Source organism: Pinus tabuliformis, chromosome X, assembly GCF_031772625.1.
Source record: "Pinus tabuliformis cultivar Carrire ecotype Pingquan chromosome X, CPIR1, whole genome shotgun sequence".
In the NCBI taxonomy this organism is placed as follows: domain Eukaryota; kingdom Viridiplantae; phylum Streptophyta; class Pinopsida; order Pinales; family Pinaceae; genus Pinus; species Pinus tabuliformis.
The window spans coordinates 37,122,187-37,139,009 of NC_142308.1; the positions used below are offsets into that span (position 1 = coordinate 37,122,187).

Here is a 16,823-nt window from a genome sequence, read left to right on the forward strand (position 1 = left end):
TTAGTAATAATTATAATTATTAATTTTATAAATTTTATTATTTCATTTTGACCAAATCAAAATAATAAATAGAACATTACAATATCTCTACCAACAAGGTTATTCAATTTTAGATTAGCTCAACTTTAAAATTTATTTGAAAATTAAATTTTACAAGTCATTCAATTTTAAGATCACCTCAACTTTAATGTATAAAATTTAAATGTATGGTATATCATATATCTATTCCAAATACAAATATGTTTGCCTTCCCTCATCCTATCATTACAGGTCCAGTTGATCTATTTATCCATGACATTAATTTTAATTTCTGAACTGCATATAACAAGAAAATAATTTTCATGTGAAAATAATATACAATTGAACAAATTTTGAGTGTTATAATTAGCAACATATAAATTATATAATAGATAAACATCTACACCCACCAAAATACTTATATGCCATTCCTAACTCTAAAACAGGAGAGGAAGTTAGAAATGGAAAAACTATTAAAACATGTTAATTTCATCCTTGAATGGTGTATACAACTCAAAATTTTCTCACAACCTCCCTATTTTCTATTTAATAAAAAATCAAAAATTGTGAAAGGCCTATTCTGAAATAGGCCACAACCAGTCCCATATTAAGACAAAATCTGGAAGAATCTTGATTACGTCATTGAAACTAATATCTGCTGAGCACCATGATAAGCCAAAAATATCAGAACAGTTGAACAAGAAATCTAAATCTGTCTGAAATTCAGGTTTAGCCGTCCCGGACGCAACCCTGTCTCTTGATTTAGCCACTTAGGGGAAGTGTGCGGATTCACGTGAGATATGCCATGAAAAACGTGCCGGGACTCACCCCCAAAGATCAAAACGTCTCCAGATTCTAATAGGATTTTCTCAGCCTTATCTATATCCCTTTCTGTTCCATAGAGAAACTCTGCAGAGTCACCAAGAGAAAATGACACCACTGGTAGCCCTCTAAAAACGCTTCTCCTACTTTCATCCTTGGCCTGCAGAGTACATATCCAGATCAATTTTTATTAATGCATCCATAAATCCATTAAATGGCAGACAGTCTGTAATAAGCCACTTTCTTTGTTACTATTGTTCTATTTTCGACGAGTCCCATTGACCTACTACTTTGGACATTGATTTCATTTCATTTGAAAAACAATTTATACTCACCTGATGTAGCCCCAACCTGCCAGTTTCTTTGTAGAAATTAACAATGCAAACATCAGGATCCATGTACGGCAAAATACGTTCTACATCTTCTCCTTTAAACTTTTTGTTCTTTCTGAGTGCATCATGAGATTCATCAATAGCTCTGTAAACCAAAGGAACAAACTCCGCAGGAATAGGTGGTGGCACTGCATTATCATAGTGACGAATTTGTCCATACGATCTCGATTCTGGGTCCCAGTCGTTACCAAGGCACATCATCCACAAATGCATTTTTCTGTTGCCACCAAAACTAGGTTGATAGAATCCTCCCTCGCCAACACCAAGTCTTTGACATTGTTGAACTATGTTAATCTGTATAGTAGAAACAAAAAATAACTGCTGTTGGAATCTGAGATTTGCTTACACATCGCTTATGGGATAGTCCCAACTATAAGATAACAATGAGGTAAACTCCAATTCGTTTATGACTATGAGGTAAACAAGACAAATGAAAGATTTATACAGATTAACATAGTTTAGTTTGATTAACATAGTTTAGTCATGTGTCACCCGTCGACAATGACAATGAGTAGATCAAATAAATGCAGAAAAAATAAATATATTATTTGATATGTCAGTGGCAGTTAAGCGTTCTCAAATCTGATGTGGCATTTTCACCTTGGTAATCAAACAACGGTCTTAAAAGAGAATCAGTTTGTCAGCAGATCCTAAATCATATTACAAGCAGCTCTATAAATGATGTCAAAAGAACCATAATGGCCTGTGGAAAATCATGAAATGGTATAATAAACTAACGTATAAACTTAGGAAAACCCTATCTTAAAAATGCAACACACCAATTAGGGACACTAGTTCCTGCACCAATATATCATAAAATTGCAGCCATATTGAACAAGCGTCTACGTTGATTTCATAAGTCAAAATCCAATAGAGTCCCAATATAAATTCATAAACTAATAATCATTCAACAACTTGGCTGGTGGCAGATTCATCTTATTCATGCTCATCCTTGAAACTACAACTATCGTCTTTCCTGATAGATATAGATATTCAAAACTAATGAACATTCAACATTTTGGCCATCTTACTCATTTTCATCCTTGAAACTCCAATTATCTTTTCCTTAAGATCTAGAATCTTCCAATTAAACAAGTATATAACATTTATATCACCCAAGTAGAAAACCGCTTTCTGGTTGACAACGCACCTGATCATTTCGACTGAGCCAATTCTTCAGCAAGACCAAACCCGATTTCAAGACCTGGATTTTACTTCTTCCCTCATGATATTTAGTAATTTTATCATTATCTTTGCTCTGGACATATAGTGGGGAGGATAGCTTTACTGTATCATCTTTTGGTATGCAAATATCAAATGCATCTAATATAGCCCTTCCTGTAGAAGAGTGTAAGTCGGAAAACTCATGCTTTACTCTTCCACTGCTAATTCTCATGCTGTCCGGTATTCTCTTACTTCTAGAGTCAATGCGCTGTCGAGATTTGCCAACATCAATATACACTGGGTGTGTTTTGATGTTTGGACTTGGCTCTACATGGAACTTTTGGAAATTTTCTCTGTTTGCAAAATAGGAAGATACATCTGTTCGCTGAATATCTTCATGAATATCATCTTCACTAGCCATTGAAACCTGTTCAGATATTTGTTCATTTATCAGTACATGTGCATTGTGTATACACCAATTTAACAGGAAACATTTCTGTGTCAGTTAACATGTTAGGTCTCTGTGTAAAGACCACAATGCAGAGCATAGAAAAAATGCCACCAAAAAAATATATCTGATTTTATTGAAATGAATAATACCACACAGAAAACACAAGGAATATCTATTAGTTTCACAAAGGATACAATCATTTGTTCCCATAGTTCCAGAAAACTTCCTAACACTTCCGCTTTGGAAACACTGTAGAGAGATGTTCCTAGAAAGGAACAGAAACTCAGTGCAGCATTGGTTTTGTGTTCAGATAGAAAACATGAAAAATATCGGAAGTGGTAAAAACTCAAGGCCATATATTAGGTATCACCTGCAGATAATAATCTTATTAAATCCAGCAAATGACCAAAATAGTTCAATGGGACTGAAACAAAAGTACATTTGATAAAAGCATCTGCAAGAGTGCCGAGGCCTACTCCAAAAGCATACTCACTATCCAAAAAGATATGTGATAAGAGCATGGAAGAGCTAGCGCAAGAAAAATACTAATGAAGAAAATAGTGGAGCCAAACGTTGACATAACAGTGAGGCCATAACTAAATGTCTGCATCACAAATGGAAATACAGGTAGGGGCACTAAGGAAGAGCCCCTATCACTCCCAGTCATTGAGATAGGACTAATGCAAAGCCTGACTGTGTCACCTAAAGAAGCTGGAGAGGACCCTACAACTTCCCTAACACTCTAGGTTGTCTGAAATAAGCTAATGATGGAACTCTGGTGGGCCATACTCTGTGCTGAACAGTTCTAGCTCTAATGTGTCATACAACTGGGAGCTGTATTGATCTGGTGGGAATCCGGGATCTGTGCTAAGAGTTGTGTTCAATATTGTGCCTGAAGCCTCAACGATGCCCTAATGGGAACTAACCTGCTAGTCATTAATCTAGGTAAAATACCTGAAAAAAATATGTATTCACTGTAAACGTCATCTCGTATCACCTTGTTCAATCCCAGTTTGGAGGACAGGAAGTGGCCAAGTGCATCCAGAGAATGCTTGAAAAGGGGGAGGCACTCGATAGAAATGTTAATGAACTGGAGGACAAAAGTTGTTAAAGAACTAACACCATCGTCATCTAGGGAGAAGGCCAGTATAAGCGGAAGCAATCTCCTGTGAGGAGCAAAAAGCAAAGGAGGCATGCCACTCACACATTCCCAAAGCTATGTCACCAAGATATTGTAACATGTGGAGGAGCAAGGCCAATCTGAAAATAGTCTCAAGGCGAAGAGGGTGAGCACCAAACTTCACCTAGATGATGTCGTAAGGAATGCAATTTTGGATTTTGCTGCTTGTACAACATAAGGAATTGAAGGATATAGATGGAAATCTCAGCTTTATGCTTTACATGCTATCACCTGTTCGATGACATATTATTAATATTCCTTTTTATTAGGAAAAAAGGAGAAGTATCTTGAGTTAGGAAAAGTAAAATAGTCATCAATAAAACATATTCTCATTAAACTGTAATTAAGGAAGAGACTTGGCAAAAGATAACAATATAACAAGTAAAGCAAGATATATGGGAAGAGTCCTGGAATGCCTTCCTAAATTTGATAAAGAAAGTCAAGAACTACAATTGTTGACATCTTACGACACAAGATTATGTGCCACCAAAAACTATTGTCAAAGAGTTTCCTAAAATGTCCTATTCTACATTAATAAGTTTCTCAATTGCTTTTAAGTTTTGGACCATTATTTCTGTTCATTCTCAGAGGAAAATCCAAGAACTGAGACAATAGCTATTCTGCATGGATATTGAGTCCTTCTAGGATATCTAATCTAATAGCTTATCTAAAGCTTCGTTGATTCTTTAAAAAAAATCTTCCAAGTCCGTCTACTTTAAGATGGCCTTCCTTTGCACTTCTCAGTTTCTTCCTTTTTAATTTGGTTTGAAAAAATCCTACTCAAATATGTCAGAGACAAATGAACATGAGACAGGTTTATAACTTTAAAGTTTATGGTAAACCCACCTTTCTACCAGCTGGATCCAGCAACAGAACTGTTCTTCTCTGACTTACATTTTCAGCTTTCTCAAGTTCCTCTCTCTGCAGCTTCTTCTTCTCCTGTCACAGCCAGGGCAGATAAATTTCATGGCTATATATCAACTGCTCAGTTAAATTTGTGTAGATAAAGTGCAAGCCAGACAGAGAAGTTCCTATGTGCAAGAAAAAATGAAACCCACAAGGTAAAAACACAACACACCACATAACGCTGGCAGTGGGGTGCAATAATAAAGAATAAGAAATATTTCCTTTTCAAAATGCTTCAAATATAATTGCAATAAAATCTTGAACACAACAGATAGCGAAAATAGTAGGCTTTCAGCTTTCACTAAAGAAAACAATATAGAGGGAAGGGCATGCACGTCATATACAGGGCAACATACATAACACACATGAAGCATCCTTCTTGTTTTGGTGCTTTGGTAGGCATTCATTATGAGTATTCAAGATCATCAGCTTTATAAGTGAAATTCACTTTTACAAAACTGCTTTGTATCCACAGAATTCAAGTTATATGCATTTGTATATGGAAAATTTGTCAATTGGGATTATTTTGGGTGGTTGGGAGGAATGGTTGTCATCCTCCCCACCCAGGTTCAATGCCCACAAGTGGCATGTTGAGTTCATATGCAGTATATTTGTAATTTTGTTGTAATGGCTTTGAGCCTTATTGCTGAATGGCCTTAAGCCCTAAAGAATATCTTACCCTTGCCTACATTTTGGAGGGTGAAGTGCTTCATTACATGGAAAAGAAAACTCAAGATGGAATATTAATAAAAAGTTCAAGAATCTAAAAAACATTATCCACTTGCTTTGGAATGAACACTGGTTAAAATATAATACAAATACATACCTCAGGTGATAACCAAGAATTCCCATCAATATTGAAGTAATCACTTTGATCGTCAATAATAGTTGTCTGTGACTTTTCATTGCGGTCATAAGCTAGAAGTTTATTCTTCAAAACATTCGCTTTCTCTTCTGATTCTGATATCTGTTCTGAAGGCCCTCTCAAATGTTGTATGGGTCGGTCATGTTGCCAAACCTCACTCCCACAAAAACTACAGGGACCTTCACCCTCCTGCTCACAGATAACCTTACCACAACCAAGGCAATTGTTCAGTAAATTATGCCTCCTGGCTTTACAATCACATGGCTCACCACGCCTCAAGTTCTGTAGAGGAACAGATAATGTACCCTCTCTTTCTTTTATATGCTCCTTTCCATTATCCCCCGGCCTCGTACTAACTCCATCATGCTCATGTGTTCTATCAGTAGCTCTAATGCTTTGAGTAACCTGTTTACTTTGTCTGACTTTATTCTTGTTTTTAGCAGTGGGTGAACTAGTTAAAGATACTTCAGGCTTCCTATAGATTCGCATAGGTTTGTCCGGAGAATCATCTTTGCTGTCATATACACTTCCAAGAGATCTCCTGTGAAGATATTCAGTAATTACGTGTTCACCATTCCCTGGAATAATATTCTGCAACCCAAATATATATTTAAGTAAACAATAGCAAAAACAATCTCAGTCCACAATAAATAAGATGACCTATTGAAATATTAAATAGAATATGTTCATTTTGGAAAAACAGGGGAATCAGCTGTATGGACAGTAACTTGCTCTTTCCTCATCCTCAACCCATGCACCACCTAGCAGACAGAATTGTCCATAGAAAAAAAAATTCAGCAATATATATTTAGTGACCATAAATAGTATGAAGGCCTCTAATTTGAATAACATTGCATGTACACACAAATTTCTGGTTGGAGGAGTTTGTGAATACATAGGTACCCATCAAAGAGATCCGAGGAAGTTATTTGTTAGATGATGGACCAGGTAGCATTGGGGGAGCTATGACCCTCAAAATCATAGTCAGCAAGTTCAGCAGAATCAGACAAAAAAGTTACAAATTTCAGATACAATCCAGTACATACTAATTATTCATTGAAATTAGACTCGATTCAGTCAAATTGTGCTTCAGACTCTGTTTGGCTCTGATAGTATATTGCATTATCGGCACAGGTGTTCATTTTTGTCTCGCAAAGTAAAGATAACAACAAGAAGAACATAACACCCTTCGCGTTCTCCTTAGTCTTTACATTACCTCTCCAAGACGTTTTACCCTCCTCAGCACAGCCTCCTTTATTCATATAATTCCCTAATGTACCTATTATTATTATTCAAGAATAGGTAGAACACATATGATTCTATTGAAAGAAATTGTCTAATTCGTGTGAATAGCTATTGTGAATCGTGATCTCATATCAGCTGCATCCATGACTGTTCTACAGTTCACTTATGTTGGATGTTGGAGATGGATTGGAGATTAATTATGGATATTTAACTGTATCCATATTATTGTCACCAAGCCCAGAGTTTAAGCACCATGGGGTTTGAAGTTTGAATCACTGGCCTGTTGTTTTCTTAAAAAATCACATTTAACAGGATGCCTTAGCAGTTATGACTTATAATTATGGTTTATACTTGGCTTAGTCAAAGTGGGGTGAGGAATGAGTTGTTTCTGATATGGGCAAAATCCATTTAGTATTTGTAATTTTGTTGTAATGGCTTTGAGCCTTATTGCTGAATGGCCTTAAGCCCTAAAGAATATCTTACCCTTGCCTACATTTTGGAGGGTGAAGTGCTTCATTACATGGAAAAGAAAACTCAAGGTGGAATATTAATAAAAAGTTCAAGAATCTAAAAAACATTATCCACTTGCTTTGGAATGAACACTGGTTAAAATATAATACAAATACATACCTCAGGTGATAACCAAGAATTCCCATCAATATTGAAGTAATCACTTTGATCGTCAATAATAGTTGTCTGTGACTTTTCATTGCGGTCGTAAGCTAGAAGTTTATTCTTCAAAACATTCGCTTTCTCTTCTGATTCTGATATCTGTTCTGAAGGCCCTCTCAAATGTTGTATGGGTCGGTCATGGTGCCAAACCTCACTCCCACAAAAACTACAGGGACCTTCACCCTCCTGCTCACAGATAACCTTACCACAACCAAGGCAATTGTTCAGTAAATTATGCCTCCTGGCTTTACAATCACACGGCTCACCACGCCTCAAGTTCTGTAGAGGAACAGATAATGTACCCTCCCTTTCTTGTATATGCTCCTTTCCATTATCCCCCGGCCTTGTACTAACTCCATCATGCTCATGTGTTCTATCAGTAGCTCTAATGCTTTGAGTAGCCTGTTTACTTTGTCTGACTTTATTCTTGTTTTTAGCAGTGGGTGAACTAGTTAAAGATACTTCAGGCTTCCTATAGATTTGCATAGGTTTGTCCGGAGAATCATCTTTGCTGTCATATATGCTTCCAAGAGATCTCCTGTGAAGATATTCAGTAATTACTTGTTCATCAATCCCTGGAATAATATTCTGCAACCCAAATATATATTTAAGTAAACAATAGCAAAAACAATCTCAGTCCACAATAAATAAGATGACCTATTGAAATATTAAATAGAATATGTTCATTTTGGAAAAACAGGGGAATCAGCTGTATGGAAAGTAACTTGCTCTTTCCTCATCCTCAACCTATGCACCACCTAGCAGACAGAATTGTCCATAGAAAAAAAAAATCAGCAATATATATTTAGTGACCATAAATAGTATGAAGGCCTCTAATTTGAATAACATTGCATGTACACACAAATTTCTGGTTGGAGGAGTTTGTGAATACATAGGTACCCATCAAAGAGATCCGAGGAAGTTATTTGTTAGATGATGGACCAGGTAGCATTGGGGGAGCTATGGCCCTCAAAATCATAGTCAGCAAGTTCAGCAGAATCAGACAAAAAAGTTACAAATTTCAGATACAATCCAGTACATACTAATTATTCATTGAAATTAGACTCGATTCAGTCAAATTGAAGGTCAAACTGTGCTTCAGACTCTGTTTGGCTCTGATAATATATTGCATTATCGGCACAGGTGTTCATTTTTGTCTCGCAAAGTAAAGATAACAACAAGAAGAACATAACACCCTTCGCGTTCTCCTTAGTCTTTACATTACCTCTCCAAGACGTTTTACCCTCCTCAGCACAGCCTCCTTTATTCACATAATTCCATAATGTACCTATAGGCTATTATTATTATTCAAGAATAGGAAGAACACATATGATTCTATTGAAAGAAATTGTCTAATTCGTGTGAATAGCTATTGTGAATCGTGATATCATATCAGCTGCATCCATGACTGTTCTACAGTTCACTTATGTTGGATGTTGGAGATGGATTGGAGATTATGGATATTTAACTGTATCCATATTATTGTCACCAAGCCCAGAGTTTAAGCACCATGGGGTTTGAAGTTTGAATCACCGGCCTGTTGTTTTCTTAAAAAATCACATTTAACAGGATGCCTTAGCAGTTATGACTTATAATTATGGTTTATACTTGGCTTAGTCAAAGTGGGGTGAGGAATGAGTTGTTTCTGATATGGGCAAAATCCATTAAGTAGTATCTAAGAAAAATGCTGGCAATTGTACTATTTAAGAAAAAAATTCCCAACATTTGAAAATATTTAAGATGTCTATCCCTGAATTTTTTGTGAATCAAAATTGTCATTTAACATTTATGTATCATACTGAGTTTGAATTCAAAATTCAAATTGTTTATGGTATCAATTATCTTTTATTTTTGCTATAATGGGTGATGACAGATCAGCACATGGGAGGGAATATCCTTCTTGAACTCAAGACGAACTACCTGTGGAAGTGGGTCCTTAATCAAAATGACAGACTAGGGGATTCGGCAAGGTACAATTGTAGATAAAATGGAAGCCAGACCCAAAGGATACAATCATTTGTTCCCAAAAAGGATACAATTATTGTTGACCTTGAAACTTGAAGGATACAATTATTGTTGACCTTGAAACTTGAAAGCTACGTTGCACTATCCACTTTTGACAGTAAATCTTGAACTTTTGAGTATTTTAAATCAGATGATGAAGGTAACAATGATAAGAAAGTGTTGAAAAAATCAAGAAGGAAAGGACTATGAAGAACCTAGAGAAAATGAAAAGTACAGGGAGTTGTGACTGTAGAGACTTTTGTAAGAGCTTTCAGAGAAATACCATGAAGAGAACATTATTTTATTTATTTTGGCCTTTTGACTTAGGATCACAATAAACAATTATTAGAAATCTATATTTTAGATAAGTCAAAGCAACTAATGAAGCTCAGATTAAAGGAGGAATTGCATCTTATTTTGAGCAACTTTAGCTGCCTGATCTTTGTTATTTCATCTGTACGATTGAAGTGTTTCTTAGTTTATCTGTGTTTCTTTTACTTTCTTTTTTGGATCAGCATTTTTGGAACATAAAACATCATATTTATAATTTAACACTTGCAGTGTTCATAGATTTTTTATTTTGAAGCTCGGGCATCAATGTAACTCATAGTTTATTATGCATTCACATTATCTACGTGGCTTGGGAGGTTTATGCTAGCCAGTTATAATTTTTCACCCATAATAGTCTAGCCACTTGTGGCCTTGCTCATAACAGTATTGGCGTCATGTGGCACTCTCAATCACCCTCCACATACCCATTTCAAGAAAAGAATAGTATAAGTTGCTCATAACAGTATTGGCGTCATGTGGCACTCTCAATCACCCTCCACATACCCATTTCAAGAAAAAAATAGTATAAGTAAACTAATAATGGTAGGATTGAAATAAAATAAAAACTTTAGTGTCGTTTGGCAATAGAGCATGTATCAAAGCCTCTAGAATCCTATCCTGATTGAAAGGACCCTCGTAGAACATAATTGTCTCCTACAAGGATTGTAGTTAATAGAAGTATTGGTTACATGAGGCACTCTCCAAATCACCCACCACATACCCATATCAAGAAAAAATAGTATAAGTAAACAAACAATGGTAGGATTGAAACAAAAATCTTGAGTGTGGTTTGGCAATAAAGCATTTATCGATGCTTCTAGATTCCTGTTATGCTTGAAAGGATCCTTGCAAAACAAACACAAAAGAGAGGCAAGAAACGAAAGAGCTTTTAGTCTGGTGGGCAGCAAGCAAGAAAGCTGTCCTGTTCATCTAATCCACCAACATTCATGAACCTATTATAGCATCGCCTATAGTGTTGAACATCTGGTTCTAGCTAGCTCCCCTGACCATTCATATATTCCTCCCTCCAACCTTGAAAGGTGCCACGGAAAGAAATTAGGGTCGATGTGTGAGCAGCAGCAGAGCCTCTTTGTCTAGCAGCATCTCTTCTTTCCATTAGGCATACTCTGCATAGATTGATTGGCCATGAAAACCATAGAGGCCTGGATCAATACAGTTCAATCCTAGAGAACCCTAAATCAATTCATAGGAGGAAGCTACTAGAAAGGCACTAGGAGAACATAATTGTCTCCTACTCGTAAGGTGTAGTTAATTTTGTGTGGTGTCTCATTCACTCCACAAACATCATTCAGACTAGCATAAAACTACATGGCTCTTTTAAAATGTTATATTGCCAAATCACAAATCAAAGCATTCTTCATTGTTGTCATCTAAACTTTATTTATACTATATTTTCTTAATATGAGTGTGGTCAAGGGGGCTGAAGAACACATTCTAAGGGGAGTGAACAATAAAAGCCTATTAGGCCAACTATGAATACCCTATTTTCAAATACTACACCATTGCTTCTACTATATTTCTGGAAGGAAACTCATATTCTGCATCTACATACATTTTGTTCCTTGTCTGTGAGCATATAATATTCTGCTTCTCTCTACTTTCTGTTCCCGTCTTTGGGCATGTCTTTGGGCATATAATAGTTTAATTTCAACAGCAACATACAATGTGCATCTAGTTGTTTTCTGGAACATTTTCACAGTACCAAAGGAAAATGGAGGAACCATCCAGATCACAATTAAATTAATGTCCAAAACACACAAAATTAAATAAACTTTTCTTGCTAATAACTTTTCCTTAAATTATAATATCTTCAGCTGCATCCTAAGAGAATAACTCAGAATTTAATTAACAAAAAACCAAAAAGTCAAGATATTACCCACTATATATATAATGTTATCACTAATGTAAATACCATTCTGAGAAAATTGATAGGCAGTATATTCAATTTTGAACACTGAGAATTAGGGTTTTTTTGTTTGTTGAAATTGCTTACTAGGAGTATCTCCGCGGCATCTGAAGGCTGAGCTCGTTCACAATATAAAACAATTCTGGGAAGAACTTCTGAGTCGATGAGACGTCCATCACTGAGAGCTTTCCGCAGATAATCTACTGGGGATGACGGTGGTAAATTGTCCATAGTTTCGCCCAGACCTCCATCAACAGGATTTCTGATACCAAAGGCAATGTAAATGAGACTGAAGCGTAACCACCTAGCTTGTTTAACTGTACTAAAAGTACTAACAAAAGTTTATAACCTTCTCATACACATTTATCTCTGTACCATGGGTGTCATTTAAAAAAGTAGACTATAATGCGACTTTTTGAGATTCCCGGTCGCCATTCTCCGGCTGATTCTCCGACCGATGTGACCTCGCCGTCATCCCTTCCACCATAAATGCCCGGCCCCCTTTACCATGCATGGCCATGCCCTTCCATCCCGCATCGTGCATTTCTCTGGGAGCCCCGACCCCATCGCGTCAAACCTTCTCTGGTAGCTCGTGACCCACCACTTCGAGCTGGCACCCGCCATGCTGGCGCATTTTCAAACCGAGAGCTGGCGCCAAATACTCATTTTCGTTGCTCCATTGCTCCATTCGCGCTCCCTCACCTCGCAGGTCCTCTGCAACCCTCGATTAGCTCTTGCCCTGAGGAACCCATCTGTCGGATTTCGCTCGGAGACGCGTCAAACCTTCTCTGGTAGCTCGTGACCCACCACTTCGAGCTGGCACCCGCCATGCTGGCGCATTTTCAAACCGAGAGCTGGCGCCAAATACTCATTTTCGTTGCTCCATTGCTCCATTCGCGCTCCCTCACCTCGCAGGTCCTCTGCAACCCTCGATTAGCTCTTGCCCTGAGGAACCCATCTGTCGGATTTCGCTCGGAGACTTTTCGGGAGGTCGCGGGATCGAAGTCCGTAAGGGTGAGAAGCCTTGCCATATAAGATTCCATTGTTGAACACAAAAAGGAGGGAAAATCCCCCTGATAGACCTCTCAGAACTCGAAGGCGCGAGCCGAACTGCGACGGTGGAAGCAATTGGCCGGGCATGTCGAGACTGGGGCTTCTTCTTGGTAATTATAAACATTTGCAGTATCTCATATATCATTTTTCTGACAGTTCGATCGCTGTTCACATCAATTCATGTGATGTTGAGAATTACAGGTGAAGAACCATGGGGTTTCAGAATCCACCATGGAAAACGAGATGCGAGTGGGGCGAGAATTTTTCCACCTGCCCACGGAGGAGAAGATGCGCTACTTCTCGATGGACCCCAAATCTCGCATGCGCTACTCCACCAGCTTCAATGTTAAAGAAGACAAAACCCTCAACTGGAGAGACTTTATCCGCTACTCTTGCAAACCCTTGGAAGAGATGTTGCCCCTTTGGCCTGACAAGCCCACAGATTTCAGGTATTTAGGGGCGATTGAATTTGGACACTTTTACAGAACTGCTAAGGTGATCCAGGAATTAGTTGAATAATTATTAACCATGTTTGTTATCAATATTATGATTGTTATCAATGTTATGCATTTGGTTATTTTCTTGGGAGTTGTCTATAATGCGATTTTTTGAGATTCCGGTGACGAAATCGGGTGGAAGAAATTGAGATTAAATCATGATTTGTTGCAGTTAAAATGGTTTTTAACTGCATATTTGGATTCAGCACCCTGAAAAGCCCCTGGGACGCTTTGATTATGCAGAAACTAGCTATCAAACTTGCGATTCCAATAAATTGCTGCGGGATTTTCATTGCTGCGGGATTTTCACCGGAAAAACCGGCCGGAAAGGCTTTCAAAAAGTCGCCTTATAGACAACTGCATTTTCTTGTATTTGATTAAACAATTTTGATTATGAGTGTCTTCACAATTTTTTTTAATGGACTTCTCGGGTGGAGCTCCACTCATCATCAAGATGAAACGAGTAATATTTCTGATGGAAGTTCTACCCTCATTAGAGACACAGAGTTTATGTGGCCTTGATATTGGGGAAGCGACCACCAGAAATATTAGTCGTTCAAGCCAGATATATAATTTTTCTAAAAGGAAAAACAGATTAACAACATAAACAATTTTACTAAAATAATGTTAATATTATCAGACAAATGTTTCATAATTTCTGTAAAGATTTCCATGCTCATTGAATGCTTTACCAGGCTACGTCAAGCATTCAATCAAGATGCACACTTCCTCCCAAAGAAAAAACAGAATGACAACATACAAATTTTTACTTAAAAAAGAAAACAGAGTGACAACATAAGCAATTTTATAAACATATAATATTAGGCAAACATTTTCTTAATTGCTATAAAGATTTTGAGGTTCATTCAATTCTTTACAAGGCAACATTCATCTGGAATGGATTGCAGATTCTAAAATATTTTTAGAATCTGGTAAATATGAGTGAAATTAACTGTTTAACCTGGCTTTTATCTCTTATTTGTTGAATTTTAGAATAAGATAGTCATTCATTCTTTTTGGTAAAACAAATATTTTCTTAATTGTTGTAAAGTTATTGAAATTTATTTAATTCTTTATGAGGTAATATTCATCGGAAATGGATTGCAGATTCTAAAATATTCTTAGAATCTGATACATATGAGTAAAATTAACTGTTTGACTTTGTTTGACCTAACTTCTATCTGTAAAATTTCATAATCAGATAGACATTCACGCTTTCCGCTAAGACAAACATTCATTTTCTTAATTACTGTAAAGATTTTGAAGTTCATTCAATTCTTTAGAATCCATATACATCTGGAATAGATTGCAGATTCTAAAATATTTTTAAAATCTGATACACATGACTATGAGTGACATTAACTGTTTCACCTGGCTTCTATATATAGAATTTCAGAATAAAGACTGCTAAGAACTGCCCATATTATTCTCTATACCCAAATTTTCATGTATGGAAAGATTAATTAACTCCCCAATTTGAAACTGTTGGATTGTTCAGAAAGGCAAATGCAGAGTACAGTAAGCAAATTGGAGATCTTGCGAGGATTCTATTAAGTTATATGTGCATTAGGTTACAGTTTATTGGAGATTTTCCCTCCTTTTTGTGTTTCTGCTTTTGTTGGCTATACAGTTTGAGAATTTGTACAAAGGCAGTACCGATTGAAACTTGCAGAGGCATTCGTGATGTTTATTAATCTCTGATTCTTTTGACGGATTTTGGTGGGTTTTTCAAGCTTCGAGACTTGCAGAGGCATTCGTGATGTTTATTAATCTCTGATTCTTTTGACGGATTTTGGTGGGTTTTTCAAGCTTCGAGATTAAGTTTTTGTAAGGGTTTGGAAAAAAATAACTTCAATACTAACACTAAAAACTCTTATGAAATATATCAATAGCCTCATAAAAATGATGTGGAAATTTCAAATGGGGAGATTTTATAAAATTCTACATGGTATTGAAGCTTGTTATGTTGAAATTCCCTTCTTACGAAAGAGGAAGTTCAATATTTCAATGACAAGGAGTTGTGTTTGTTGCCTTATTTTCTTTAGAGATTGGAGTTGTATTTTTCACTGGGGATAAGTTCTAATTTACTCTGCTTGTTCCTTGACATGTTGATTGAGGTGTTCTTCAAGATTTGCAAGGATGATGTCTCAATCTTGGAGAGTGTAATAGGTAGAATATGCTTCCAACTTTGCTCCTTAGAAGTATACACCGCAAATGCTAATTAAGGAGGTCGAGCTTTGGGTGTTTGTTAAAAAAAAGTTTATTGTCTCTACCAATCTTATTCAAATTGGTTGATTACAAGAATGAGGTGGCCAAGGAAAAGTGAACCATTCTTGATTCAATGAAAAACTTTTTTATCCCTCACATTAGAAAGAATATGATTAAAGAGATATATGATGTTTTGATAGCTTTGTACAATAGTGTGAACATTTCTTATTAAATATGTTAAGAAATAAGGTCTATGTGATTTGCATGACTAACACAAACATTGTGGCAAGTTCCATGATGAACATCACAAAGTTGGGAGCTCAATTTGTTGCCATAAGGGTGAAATTTGAAGATGGAGAGTTGGTGTTTGTTACACCAAATGGTTTATAGCATCATGGGAACTCTTTCTCTAGGGTATCTATGCTGATGATAATTTTCCCACCTTTGTAAAGCTTTGAGATTATGTTGTGTAATAAGAAACAAAGCCAAAGACTATTTCAATGAAGTAGATCAAATTAAAATATTTTTCCTCGTTAGGAGGATGTGTAAGGGAGGCAACAAAGGAATGCTCAAGAAAGAGAAACATGAATTAATTTATTTGAACTAAGATAAGAAGGATTTAAGTCATGTGAAATATTTCAAGTTCCAACATAAAGGAAATCATGCCAACAAATGTCTAGAAAAAAAGGAAGGCAAAGAACCAACATAAACTAATTACCACTGAGTGTAGATGTTATATATGGAAATTAGACAAGTTTGAAAAGAATAAATTATGTGTGTGTGAAATCAATTCAAATTCATATTTACAATGGATCATGACCATAAGATTAATACATGTAGAATTAAGAGTCATGACTCTTCATGAGGGTTGCTCTTCATAAAGATCGACTTGTTACAAAAGGATATAACATCTAACTATCTTAAATTAAATGCCAACATTAGCATGTATCCTAATCTAAGTATGGTGCAAGGCATCGCTTCTTAAAATGATCCAACCTCAAAGCATTAGTAAGGATGAGTGTCGAGTCGATCCAAACTCCCAAATAGCTTCATCTTCCAATAGGTTCCTCCACTTAACTTACATTTTTA

The 16,823-nt window shown here is 36.4% G+C and overlaps 1 protein-coding gene and 1 long non-coding RNA gene across 3 annotated transcripts; one reads left to right on the forward strand and one right to left on the reverse strand.

Moving 5' to 3' along the window:
- Positions 1–469: 469 nt before the first annotated feature.
- Positions 470–12,322, reverse strand: LOC149138216 (uncharacterized). Of its 2 annotated transcripts, XM_089450189.1 has the most exons (7): positions 12,064–12,318; positions 7,674–8,303; positions 5,760–6,389; positions 4,874–4,966; positions 2,383–2,823; positions 1,176–1,526; positions 470–1,000 (listed from the first exon to the last, which is right to left on the reverse strand). In XM_089450189.1, the coding sequence occupies exons 1-7, from the start codon at positions 12,205–12,207 to the stop codon at positions 725–727; spliced, it is 2,565 nt and encodes an 854-aa protein (XP_089306315.1). In that variant the 5' UTR covers positions 12,208–12,318; the 3' UTR covers positions 470–724. The 2 variants fall into 2 exon arrangements, with proteins under 2 accessions (XP_089306315.1, XP_089306317.1); XM_089450191.1 differs by lacking the exon at positions 2,383–2,823 and having other exon boundaries at positions 12,064–12,322.
- Positions 12,323–12,690: 368 nt separating this feature from the next.
- On the forward strand, positions 12,691–15,158 carry LOC149138217 (uncharacterized). Its single transcript, XR_016265024.1, has 3 exons — positions 12,691–13,139; positions 13,231–13,478; positions 15,025–15,158. It is a non-coding gene; the product is annotated as an uncharacterized LOC149138217 (long non-coding RNA).
- Positions 15,159–16,823: the final 1,665 nt, after the last annotated feature.

What these genes read in the sequence shown, in the direction of transcription:
- LOC149138216 (XM_089450189.1), bottom strand. Translation starts at nt 12,207, where the DNA reads ATGGACAATTTACCACCGTCATCCCCAGTAGATTATCTGCGGAAAGCT. An exon ending in GGCTCAGTCGAAATGATCAG is followed by an intron (nt 1,527 to 2,382) that starts GTGCGTTGTCAA and finishes TCTACTATACAG; the next exon opens with ATTAACATAGTTCAACAATG. An exon ending in GCAGGTTGGGGCTACATCAG is followed by an intron (nt 1,001 to 1,175) that starts GTGAGTATAAAT and finishes TGTACTCTGCAG; the next exon opens with GCCAAGGATGAAAGTAGGAG.